Here is a 12822-nt window from a genome sequence, read left to right on the forward strand (position 1 = left end):
CCATACTTATTCAATCTGTATGCTGAGCAAATAATTCGAGAAGCTGGACTATATGAAGAAGAACATGGCATCAGGATTGGAGGAAGTATCATTAACAACCTGTGATATGCAAATGACACAACTTTGCTTGCTGAAAGGGAGGATGATTTAGAGCACTTACTGATAAAGACTAAAGACTACAGTCTTCAGTATGGATTACATCTCAATAGAAAGAAAACAAAAATCCTCACAACTAGACCAATAAGCAACATCACAATAGATGAAGAAAAGCTTGAAGTTGTCAAAGACTTCATATTTCTTGGTTCTACGGTCAATGTCAATGAAAGCAGCAGTCAAGACATCAAAAGATGTATTGCATTGCATATTGCACTGGGCAAATTGTTGCAAAAGACCTCTTTCAAGTGCTGAAGAGCAAAGATATCTCTTTGAAGACTAAGGTGCACCTAACCCAAGCCATGGTATTTTCAATCGCCTCATATGCATGTGAGAGCTGGACAATGAATAAGGAAGACCAAAGAGGAGTTGATGCTTTTGAGTTGTGGTGTTGGCGAAGAATGCTAGGAGTACATGGACTGTCAGAAGAATTAACAAATCTGTCCTGGAAGAAGTGCAGCTGGAATGCTCCTTGGAAGTGAGAATGGCCAGACTTCGTCTCACTTGCTTTGGTCATGTTGTCAGCAGGGACAATTCCCTGGAGAAGGATGTCGTGCTTGGTAAAGTGGAGGGTCAGTGAAAAGGGGGAAGGCCCTCAACGAGATGGATTGACACAGTGGCTGCTGCAAGGGGCTCGATTATGTTAGTGATTGTCAGGCTGCCAGTGTTCCTTTCTGTTGTACATAAGGTCGCTATGAGTCAGAGATGACTCGACGGCACATAACAACAACAACAAAAAAAAAAACCTGTAAGAGAATAAAGTAGTTTGTTAAAGGCACCCATTTGTGGTATTTTCTGTTAGAGCAGCCATTTGTGGTATTTTCTGTTAGAGCAGCATGGGGTAACCAAAACAGTCACTATGAGCTGGGACGGACTGATTGGCTGAAGTCCATCTCTCTTGAGATAAAAAGGAAGAGATTAATCTTAGAGAAGCAAGTGGAGAAGGAGGAGCTCGATGCCATGGCACGTGAGGACCACCACGGAGCCAGTGAGCAAGGACCCGTCCTCAGAGCTGCAGAGAGCACGCCTTCCCCCAGAGTCGGGGGCCCTGAACCCGCCCCTCTCGCCTCCTAAACTCTGAGAGAATAAATTTCTGTCTGTTAAAGCCACCCCCTTGCGGCATTTCCCTCATAGCAGCACTAGAGAACTAATACCTTTTCTCTTATTAACTTTTTGTGGTAAATATGCATATTATAGAATTTGCCATTTTAACTATTAATTTTTTTAAAAAAATTGTGATTTGGGTGGAAGTTTATAGAGCAAATTCACTTTCTTTTTATTTATTTATTTATTATTAATATTTTTTTTTTATATTGTGATTTGGGTGAAACTTGACAGAGCAAATTCACTTTCCTTATAGCAGGTCACATACACTTTGTCTCATGACATTGACTGCAATCTCCCACAATGCAACATCTCCCCTCCCACTTCCTCCCGACAGTTACCTCTTCCCTGTGTCCATCCCTCCATGCACTCCTGCCCCCACCCAAGCTGTCTCCCTGTGAGTAAGCAACCCTTCTTTCTCCCATGATTGTTCTCTCCAAGGAGTGTATCTGCCTAGTGTAAATGTTCAGCTCATATGCCTGTCTTATACATTTTAACCATTTTAAAGTGTATCATTCAGTGGTGTTAATTACAATCACCACACTGTGCAACCATCACCAGCATCTATTTCCAAAACTTTTTCATCTCCCCCAACAGAAACTCTGTAGCCATCCATCAGCAACTCCCATGCCCTCTCCTTCAGATCCCCTGGTAACTACAAATCTACTTTCTGTCTCTATAAATGCCTATTCTAGATAATTCACATAGGGGCTCTAGTGCCATGGTGATAAAGCATTGGACTGCTCACCAAAACGTCAATGGTTCCAACCCAGCAGGCTCTCTGTGGGAAAGCGATATGGCAGTCCACTTCAGTAAAGATGTGCAACCTTGGAAACTACACGGCAGTTCCACTCTGTCCTCTAGGGGCGCTGTGAGTCGGAATTGACTCCAAGGTTTGGTTTGGGCTTTGCTTCCATAAAGATTGACAGCCTTGGAAACCCAGTGAGGCGGTTCTACCCTGTCCTCTAGGGGTGCTATGAGTCAACCACAGTGGGTTTTTTTTTTTTTTTTTTCTTTTTTTTCAAAGATGTCTCATCTAAGTGGGATGATACAGTATTTGCCCTTTTGTATTTAGCTTGTTTCACTCAGTGGAATGTTTTCAGGGTTCATCCATAGCAAAAATGCATCAGAACTCTGTTCCTTTTTATCTGAGTAATATTCCATCCTATGGTTCTACCTCCCCTTGTTCATTCATTCACCCCTGGGGCACTTGAGATGTATCACCTTTGGGCTGCAGTGAACACCGGCGTCCATGGGCTGTGTGCCTCCCTGCCTGCCAGTCTTTTGGGCCCACAGGTGCAGAATCACTGGGCGCGTGGTGAGTCTATGTGCTACCTTTCTGAGTCACCACCGGACTCTGCCACAGCGGCTGCTTCGTTCTCCATTCCCACCAACAATGCATCGGGGTTCCAATTGCTCCCCATCCTCAACCACACTTGTTATTTTCCATTTTTTAAAAAAATGTTATAATAGCCATCTTAGTGGGTGTGAAGTGGTGTCTCATTGTGGTTTTGATTTGCATTTCTCTAATGACTAAGAATGTCGGGCATCTTTTCATGTGCTTATCGCCCGACATCCGTGCATCTTCCTTGAAGCAGTGTTGATTCAGTTCCTCTGCCCATTTTAACACGGGGTGGCTTGTCTTTTGGTTGTTGAATGGTGGCATTTCCTTGTAGATTCTGGACTCACTACGAGCTTGAGAAACCCCTCCTCCATCCCCACAACTCCCGGCTCTGGTCCAGACCCCTCTTCACACACCAGGACCCCCGCCCCAGCCTCCTTTTTTGTCTCCTCGCCCGCCCCGTCTCCACTCTCTCTCCCTCTCAGCCACCTTCAACCCTGTAGGTCTTCTTCAAGTACAGACCTGTCCCTGCCCCTCTTCTGCTCAAAATCTGTTTTGGCTCCCCAGGGACCGCAGCCTGGTCCTTCCTTGCGGGGTCTGGCCGGCGCTGACTCTCCACACGTGGTGTTCCAGCCACAGCGAACTTCCAGCTGCATTAGCATAACAAACCCTCTCCGCACCCACAAGTCTTTGTTGTTACCTTGGTCTTGAACCCTTTTCACATTTCGCTTTTATTCCCTTTGATACTCTCTATTCGTCCTCTAGGAGTAAGTTCAGCTGCCCTCTCCTCCAGGAAGGCTCCCTGGACCCCTTGACGTGCTGGGCTCCCCTTGCCCCATGGATTGCCACTTTAGCCATCCGTGACTGAAGGTGGGTCTGTGTCCTCCTCTGGCCTGTGAGCCCTAGGGGGGCACTGCCTAAGTCATTCTCAGCCCCCGAAGTGTCCCCAACACTGCCCACCACAAGGCTGGGCACTGTGTGGTCAGCAAATGTTGTTGAATTAAGGAAGGAAGGAATTGATTCTACCATGACCTTCCCCTGCCCACTCATTTATGAAGGTGTCCAAGTGACCTCTGAACCCGCCCTTCCATTCCCAGAGTGCTTGCTGCCATGTAAATAAGGGAGAGCCGGGAGTTTGCAGCCCGGTGGCTCAACCTTATTTTGGGCCAGACAAAAACGGCAATATTTTTGGTTCAGAGTTAGTCTTGGATCTGCCCCAGGATCTTCATAAAACAGACATGGCCACTCAAAGAGAGAAAGGAAATACGTCCTCTGTGAAATGTGACCACAGTTCTCGTAGTTCGTATAGCTCTGAGGACACACAACTGGGTGTTCAAGGGACCTCAGTGACAGAGTGACTCAATTCTCTCTTTAGACTGGGCTAAAATCTCAGGAGTCTTTTCTACCTCAGGAGCTGAGGGGACCTCCGGTTCTCAACCAGAGACCCCTCTTATACAAATTCTGCTCCCTAATTTTTGCTCGGAAGGTTGGACAACCTACTTCTATAGAGATACCACCTCGGAAACCCAAGGAGGGGTCACTATGAGTCAGAGACAACTCGATGGCACATAACAACAACAACAACTTTTGCTCAAGCTATTCCCTCAGAGCGTCTTGCACACATCCACGTTAGTTGCTCATGGAGACCCCATGTGTGTCAGAGTAGAATCGTACTCCAGGGTTTTCATGACGAGTTTTTGGGAAGTGGAACACCAGGACTATCTTCCTAGGCACCCCTGGAATGACTCAAACTGCCAACCTTTTGACTAGAGGTTGAATGGTCAACCATTTGTGTTCCTCAGAGGGACTCCCAACAGATCCATAAGTCACAGCTAATTTTCTGCCTCCTTGCTTTTTCTCATAGGAGACAAGGCCTGTGTGTATGGGAAGTCCTTCTGAGAGTCTAGCCTCCCTCCATGTTGCTGTAGCTGCTTTACTAGCAGCGAGCATGTGCCAGTGCATAGTCCGGTCCCCCGCCCCCGGCAGTCCAACCTCATTCCCTCATGCTGACAGGAAGCCAGGTCACAGGTATTAGGAGGAAAGAGACGGCGACACTTGGTGGGTGCGTTTTAAGCTCTTTTTATTGGAGGGCTGGAACATGGCGACAGTGCAGAACCTTGGAGGGAGGAGAGAGGCCCAGCGCCAGCCTGCCCCAGCCTCCAGGGTCAGGTGCAAAGTACAAAAAGAGAATCACAAATACAGCACAGGAGGGAAAGAGGAGCTGGGGGTCCATACGTTGTGGTCGGCAGGGGCAGGCCCCGCTGACAGTCTCACACTCACACCCCATTTCCTCAAGGACACAAGCTGGTCATCATCTATGATGCCTCAGGCTTACTCACAAAAATAAAACCTCACATCCCCATCGGGCCCAGAGTCAGAAGACAGCCAGAGGGTCAGGGGCAGTCAGAAAGGATTCAGGCAGAAACGGCCAGAGAAAAACAGGAAGAGAAGGGAGAGGCGGAGCCACACTGTGAAAGGGAACAGCCAGACCATTCGAAACAGCAAGAGGGGCCGAGACCCTCAGAACAGGGACAGCTAAGGACAATCCGAGTCATCCCTGGGTGGCACAAACAGCCCAGTGCTCAATCAGTAGCCCAAAGGTGGTCAGTTTGAACCCACCTAGAGGCGACACGGAGTAAAGACCTGGCAATCTGCTTCCGAAAGTTCACAGCCTTGAAAACCCAGTGAAACGGTTCTGCTTTGCACACGTGGGGTCGCCAGGAGTCAGAACTGACTCTAAGGCAACGAACAAGACAGAGACAGCCAGAGAAAGGACAAGAACGCGGGGAAACACAGGCTGATTCAAAGCTCCGAAGCAGTATTTCCAATTCGACCATACGCTTGAAGGGCCAACGAGGTTTTGCAGAAGCACTCACACACTCACACGCACGCACACGCACACACACATATATATAATATATTTATTTATACATAATAGATATAAGTGCCTTTCGGAAACCTGGAAAGGGATAAATAGCGGTGGGAGGAGTCTGGGGCTGGGGGCGTGGGAGGGGGCACGTGGAATGTCTTCCATGCAGCACGGGAGGTGATGTGCCCACCACTGATATTAAAAAATAGAAATTTGCCTCATGGTCCAATTCCCATGAGGTGAAGCGGAGGAGAGGCGGGGTGGGAGAGCCCAAACCAAGATTTGCTGACTGAGGGAGTTGGGGGGAGGAAGCTGGGGTGGGGGAGCCCAGCCCCTTTGAGTTTGCCAGTCCAAAAATATTGGGGTTCGGGGTGGACAGGGCAAAGCCTCAGCCATTAAAAGTCTAGATAAATATGAAACTTCCTTGCGACCCCCCCTTGTCCCCTTTCTAGAGGGGATGTGGGGGTGCGGAGGGGAGGGGGGAAGTTGGCGTCCTAGGCTGGGGGAGAGAGGAGGCGCCTTAAAGGCTGGGGCTTGGGGGCTGGGGGTCCTGAGGAGAGGCCACACGGGTAACTGTCACCCTCTCTCAACTCTGTCACCCCCTCAAATCGAACTCAACTGTTGTGGGGGAAAGGAGGCCGATGGAAAGGGAGACCAAGAAGAAGGTTTGGGGACGTCCCCCCCACAAGCTGGCAACTCAGTTCACAGTATAAAACACTCCGGCAGGGCAAGCATCGCAGCGCCCCCTGCTGCCTGAAATCAGAAAGACCCAACAAGGAAGTCCAGGCGGAGAGGCTGGAAGGGGTGGGGGGCTTGGAATAACACTGTCATCGGGACGGAGGGCTGGGGGCTGAATTTTGGGGGCTTCTTAGGAGGCGAGCAATTCCAATCAGAGCCAGTTCTATGGGGAGGGGGCGGCTGGAGCATCAGCAAAGGGTTCACATTTCAGAGTAAGTCTGAGGAGGGAGGGGGTTATCCGAGGGAGCATCAATGTCCTCCCTTGAAGGATAAGGTGGCTCAATTCTTCCACGCAGTACAAAGTTGGGGGGGTGTCTAACCACGTGGAAATGGGAGATAAATAAGCTAAGGTCGGGAGCGAGTGTGTCAGCCTAGACACCCCCATGAAGGGTGGGTGTGACAGACAGCAAGGGGGACAGCCTTTCCTTGTTGGACCTCTCTGGAGACCACTCCAGACCACCTCACCGCCCACCACCGCGCCCCGTCCCCCCTCCAGCCCCACACGGCACTGCCCACTGGCGGCGGCACCCTCCACCCACCCATCCCCAGAGGTTGGGTGGAGGTGAGAGGGCCAACAGGCCGCCCAGCATGTCCTTCCCCTCCCCAGCCCCTGCCCCCAAAGTCACCAGCTCTGCAGTCTCTACCCGGGCACAGAACCAAGGGCGCAAAACACTGGGAGGTCCTGTCGATGGCAGTGGCAGCAGAGGGTCAGACAGGAGAAGCAGGGAGGCCACACACCCGCTTGTCTCTTCCCCTCCTCGCTCCTCCTCTTCCAAATCTCTCTCCCTTGTGTGTCTGTTTGTTTTGTGTCTAAAGAGTTCACAGAGCAAGGAGGGAGGAAGCGGTCAGGGGGTCGGAGGGCTGGTCACCACCGCTGCTGCGCTGGGTGCCGGCGAAGGCGGAGACTTCCGGGCAGGTGAGGACAAACGAGGAAGTGTACGAAGGGTTAACAACGGGGAAAGGGTCGCCGAGGACTTGAACTTCACTGTGTGTAAAGAGAGAAGCTGTCAGGTTGGGGGATGCGTCTTGGCTGGTCTGGAAGGGCAGGGGCGGTGGTGGCGGGGGCGGCAGCAGCCAGCCGAAGTCATCTTCCTTAGTGGATGCTGACCCCGGCAAATCTCTCACCTCCGCCAGCGGGCCGGGCCCAGGCCCCTCTTCGAAGGGGATCTTGCAGCCCGGTTTGTGGGCCACGAGCACAAACTCCAGACGTTCCTTCTCCTTTTGGAGCTCGGCGATCTCCGACTCCAGCTCAGCCTTTTCTTCTTCCAACTGGTCCGTTTCCTGAAGCCCCCCACGGAGGAGGCCAGGTCGAGGAGGAGGAGAGGGTGGAAGGAAAAAAAAGACCGTCAGCGGACTGGAGAAGGTGGGTCACGCCTGGAAGCTTCCCCTCTAGATTCACTCCCCAGCAGGCCCAGAATGAGAGGAAAGACCCCCGTAGATGGATCCTGGTAGACTATATGTGGGGCTTGGGGCCAGGGGTTTGCCTTGCTCAAAGCCTCAGTTTCCCTATCTGTCAAATGAGTATTTAGGAAGGGGCCTGGTGCACCTGGAAGTTTCTGGTGGCAGAAAGCACTCAGAGGTTTGATGAATGAATGAATGAATGATGGGGTGTGGGTTTTAAAGCTACCTGTGTCCCCGGCTACATTACCCCCTCATCCTCCAAGGGATTGACCAAGGAAGGGGGACAGTGGAAGATTTTTGGGGTTTCCTTGAAGCCTGCAAGGTCACCCAGCAGGTGCATAGTAGGAAACTCAGACCAAAAACCAAAAACCAAATTCAATGCCACAGAGTCAATTCTGACTTGTAGCCAAACTCCCATTGGGTTTCCAAGGCTGTAAATGTTTACAGAAGCAGACTGCCTCATCTTTCTTCTGCAGAGCAGCTGCTGGGTTTGAACCACTGACCTTTTGGTTCACAGCCAAATGCCTTAACCACTGTACCACCAGAGCTCCTACTCAGACTGAAGTAGGGAGTAAAATAAGGAGGAGCCTAAGGTCAGTGGCCCCAGCCCAAGGTTTGAGAACTGTGAGTGGCTGGGGACAGGTGGCAGGGAATTGACAAGATGAAGAAAAATTTTAAAGAATGTTAAAGGTAGCAGAAGGAGCCCAGGGGGTTTGACAAGGGGTTAAAGACAGGGAGAAATTGAGGCACAAAAGGGTCAGAGTTTGCCCAAGACCAAATGGGAGAAACCAGAGTTCCCCTGTAAGGAGGGGCCCCCATATGTTCCCTGAAATGAAGCAAAGGCCAGGAGTGGAGTGGGGAGCAGTCGTAGGTCCAGGCAGGGCATGGCATGGCCAGGAGCTTATATAAATATGTGGGGGGGGTCTGTGGATGTCACTGGGTTACCCTTGCTGGCCCCACCCACTGGTTCTCAGCCCAAAGTAAGGGCACAGGTGGGGGGGACAGAGAATTGAGACAGAGCCCCCGCAGCATCCCCTCAGCCGGCCCCAGGGACCATCCTCACCGCCTGCAGTCGGTCGGTCAGCTCTCGTCGACGGTTCCTGCACTTGGCTGCTGCCAGCTTGTTCCGTTCCCTGCGAACCCGCCGCTTCTCCTCCTCCTCAGGCGTGAGCTGAATAGGGGAAATGGAGGCCACAAGATTTGAGGACAGGGCTCACCTCCTCCACCCATCCCAAACTGCCCCTTCTGATTCTCCTAGGAGCCAGGAAAGGCCCCTTTAGTCCTCACTGGCTGTAGCAAGAATGACAGGGTTTCCATGGTGTTGAAACCTTAGTGGTCCTCCACTCCAAAACATGAGAAAGTTCCTGCCACTCTTGCTTCCAGCCCCTCAGACCAAGTTCTGATGCCTCTTACTCACCGTCTCCTCTGGGGCTCTCCTGGCCCGGGCTCGGGCTGGGCGGGCAGGCCTAGGTCCGCTGGCGGTTCCACTGGTGGAAGGCCCACCAGTACCACTGGTTCCACCACTGCTGTACCCACTCATGGCTGGTGTGGAGTAGCTGGTTCCTGGCATGTCATAGGGGTCGACGGCCGGGGGCTGGGAGGCCAGCGGCTGCCCCTGGGACTGGGCCATGGAAGAGATGAGGGTGGGTTGCACAAGCCACTGGAGGTCCTGGCTGGTTGTGATCGCGGTGACCGTGGGCACGAAGGAACCGGGCATTTCCCCGAGACCGGCGCACTCCTACGGGGTGACACATACACACACAGGCGTAGACACACAAACAGAGACACCGACACACACACGCCCAACACACATACACACACCGACCCCGTGAGTGAGCACAGGGCGAGCGGGTGTGGATGTGTGTCACAGGCAGAAAGCCACAACACCCACCCTTCCACTACACCGTGACGCAGTGGTTAATGAGAGTTCTGCTCAACTGGCTTCTCCCTCCTCCTCCTCCTCCTTCCTCGGGGAAAGGTTGCACGGTTCCAGCGGGTGGTGAATCACACCACGGCTTGGTGACTCTTAGGTGTTGGGGGTGGGGAGGAGGCTGGACACAGCCGGGTGACAGAACCCCCGGGAAGGAGCCACAGCCACACACAGCCACAACACCCCACCCCCACCCCAGAGGCAAGGGGAGGGAGGGGGAGAGGCCTTAGGCCAAGCCTTTCTCTACACACACACACACACACACACAGACCCACACACACCCCTTTGTGCAAGGGAATGAGGAACTGGGAGGGTCCGAGAGACCCCCGTGAAGTGGCAGGGGTCCCAGTTAAAAAGGTGTTCGGGAACGGGGCTAGGAGTTTAAAACAACGTTTCAAGTAACTGTCTCTTCCCAGAGTGAGGCTGACAAGTGACAGTTTAGGGTGGACCGACAGGTAGAGAAAAGTGACGGTCCGGGCTCTCTCGGACCTTCGCGGAGGGGGAACGTCTGTCGGTCCAGAGCCCCCGGACCCCTATCGGCGATCATCTCCCCCCACCTGCAAACGGAATTCTAGACCTGCCCGGAAGGCTTAACTACTCTCCGAGGGGGCGTGGTGAGGGAAGGGCTGGAACGCCAGCCAATCAGCATCTTGGGAACTCAGAGGGGGCGGGGCTTCTGGAGACCACCTGGTCGGTCCCCCTCGGGTTACCCGTTCTAGTTCTAGCTTCAGACACATCGGAGGGACTTGGTGTCTGGAGCAGAGGGAGTGGAAGTGTGTCTGTGTGTGTCTGGAGAAGTGGGTGACCGCTACCATGTCTCCGGAAGAAACTCCGCCACACACACAGACACTCCCTGCCCCCGAAAGCTGAGCGACTGAATCCCCGCAAGGTCCTCGAGGACCCATTGGGTCTCAGAACGTCTCTTCTGTCACGATATGAACCCCTGCGTCCTGCCTCGAGAGGCCCGTGAAAGAGACCCTGACGCCGAGAACCACCGGGCCCGGGGACAGAGCAGGGGAAGGAAACTGCGCCCTACAAATAGGAAGGGGAAGCTGATTGGCCACAGCCAGCGCCCCGGCAGCCAATCGGAAAGCCGGACTGCCCCCTCCCTTAGCAACGTGGCCCCGGAGTTCCAAAATAGAACGCTCCCGGGACGTCAGGGGCGGGGCGGACGAAGGGGGCGCCGCGCGCCGTGCGTGCCCCGCGTCAGACGGAGGATTCCAGCGCGTCAGCCGTTACGCACGGGTCCCCCGTTACGTCTCCGCGCAGGAGGCGGAGGCAGCGTGGCCCAGGGTTCGAGGCCCGCTTTCCCGCTGGGTGGAGAGCGGCTGAGCGCCGGGAGTCGGCGCTCTAAAGGAGGAGGAAAGGGGAGGAGGCTAGTCCAAGCTTCGCTGGGGTTCCCCCACCTGCCTGACAGCTCCAGCTTCGGGTTGGGGGCCTGAGCTGGGACAGCCCTGGAGCCTAAAAGTTCTCAGCTTTAATACCGCATACACGTTGCACCGAGCGGCGCATCCTCTCTAACCGCTCCTTAAGCTTATCCCGGTACATTCCCTCCCCGCGATCCATACACACAACCAATTGCAAACATTTTTCGACTTTGCAGTTTGCAAAGCGCGCTGCGAGCCTATTCCCTTTCAGATCTCGGGTTTTGGCGCGTTTATATGTATTTTTTTTTTCCTTCTTTTTTTTTTTGGGGGGGGAGCATGTCTCTCTCTACCCGTGACTTAAAAAACAAAATCCACAAAACTAGACCCCAAACACTCTAGAACTTACCTGGGAGGCGGCGGCGGTGGATGGACTGCCGAAGGAGTCCACCGAAGACAGATACTGAGACTCGGCGGAGGGCGAGGAGCTGCACCGGGAACCGGAGTCGTAGTCTCCGGGGAAAGCCTGAAACATTTCCCTGGGCACAGGGGGGCCCCTGTGACCACGCTGAGGTCGCCGGGAAGCCAAGGCTATAGCCGGGTGGGAGAAGAAAGGTGCGAGTCCGGGGTGAGCTAAGCGCGTCCCCAAAGTGCGCTGTCCGGAGAAGCTCGGGGAGGGGGCAGCGTCCCGCTCCAACAAAGGCAAAGTTCCGTGCAGCCCCTCCGCGGTGCTCAGACCTGCACACGATGCTGCTGTACCTCCTCAAAGTCCAGGCTCCGGAGGACCCAGGGGCGCGGGGGGCCGCTCCCCCAGCGGCGGAGAGTGCTGTCCCGCTTCACAGAATTCGCTTCAGATGAGGTCTCCTTCACGCGTCCACCGGGTCCCACGGAGGGACGGGGCCAATAAAGAAGACGAAAAAGTAATTCGCTCCTCCAAAACGAACGGAGAATTATCTAGAAGAAGCCTTCCAAAAACTTTCCGGAAAAAAGAATAATAAACCGGATATTGCAGCTCCCAAGAAGAACCACAACAATCAAGTCCCCAGTCCCGATTCCGCGTGTCCTCACCGTGGCCGTGGCTCTCAATCTTATGAATGAAGCCCAGTGCCGCCAGCCTGTATTTATATACACGGGCCCCGCCCCCTTGTTTACGTCACCCTCAACCCCTCCACAAACTTCCCAAAATCTCCGGCGTCGCCGAACAGAGGCCCGCGCCGTCCGGCCAGGGGTCTATCCTAGCCTCACTCTGGTCATCTGAATGGTCCTCGCTTCTCTGGGGGTCTCGGGGGCTGCATTCCGGGTCGCACGGCGGGAGGGGATTCCGACCCCGCCTCCCCGGAGTTCCTGTGACGCAATTAGCCATATAAGGAGCTCGGCAGCGCCGGCTGAGTGTTTGTTTGGTATCCTAGCAATGACGTCAGAGGGAATCCCTCGCTCGCGCGCTCACCCCGCGCGCCTGCGGAACCCGCCTGCGCCTGCGCAGTGTCACGCAGACCCGGTGGCTGGTATTAATAGGCGTTTAACCTAGCCCCGGGAAGGCCCCGCTGACCCTGCAGGGGAGACCCCAGCTGGGGGCGGTTGCCCTTACCGCTTGGAGAGTCCCGTTCCATTCTCTCGGCTAGTGCAGCGCCCCCACTGGAGAGGAAGGGCAAGTGACACTGGCTAGTGTTGTGTAGTCACGCAAGCCGGGAAACTGAGTCCTGAATCGTGTAGGAGCGTCTGTGATGCCCTGGGTGACAGTGGAGGGGAGGCGCGGAGTCTCGAAGTTCATCCCTGCTTGTATCCTGACATGCTGTGCGAGTTTAGGAAATGTTTCCTCTCTGAGCTTCAGGTTTCTCAGCTGGGCAAAGAGTTCGGGTTATTGACCCTGCGGGCCTCCCAAGATCTGGGTTCGCGAAGGATGGGGGGCGTGAAAAATATA

General features: G+C 53.9%; 1 protein-coding gene across 1 annotated transcript; it reads right to left on the reverse strand.

Annotated features, from left to right (window-relative positions):
• Positions 1 to 7025: 7025 nt before the first annotated feature.
• On the reverse strand, positions 7026 to 11436 carry FOSB (FosB proto-oncogene, AP-1 transcription factor subunit). Its single transcript, XM_007942905.2, has 4 exons — positions 11311 to 11436; positions 9025 to 9345; positions 8671 to 8778; positions 7026 to 7487 (listed from the first exon to the last, which is right to left on the reverse strand). The coding sequence occupies exons 1-4, from the start codon at positions 11434 to 11436 to the stop codon at positions 7026 to 7028; spliced, it is 1017 nt and encodes a 338-aa protein (XP_007941096.1).
• Positions 11437 to 12822: the final 1386 nt, after the last annotated feature.

The sequence above is a fragment of the Orycteropus afer genome, unplaced genomic scaffold (genome assembly GCF_000298275.1).
Source record: "Orycteropus afer afer isolate SDZICR_OR568_19922 unplaced genomic scaffold, OryAfe1.0 scaffold00099, whole genome shotgun sequence".
Taxonomy (NCBI): domain Eukaryota; kingdom Metazoa; phylum Chordata; class Mammalia; order Tubulidentata; family Orycteropodidae; genus Orycteropus; species Orycteropus afer.

What these genes read in the sequence shown, in the direction of transcription:
- FOSB (XM_007942905.2), bottom strand. Translation starts at nt 11,436, where the DNA reads ATGTTTCAGGCTTTCCCCGGAGACTACGACTCCGGTTCCCGGTGCAGC. An exon ending in CCACCGCCGCCGCCTCCCAG is followed by an intron (nt 9,346 to 11,310) that starts GTAAGTTCTAGA and finishes GTCACCCCGTAG; the next exon opens with GAGTGCGCCGGTCTCGGGGA. An exon ending in GGAGAGCCCCAGAGGAGACG is followed by an intron (nt 8,779 to 9,024) that starts GTGAGTAAGAGG and finishes TCCCCTATTCAG; the next exon opens with CTCACGCCTGAGGAGGAGGA.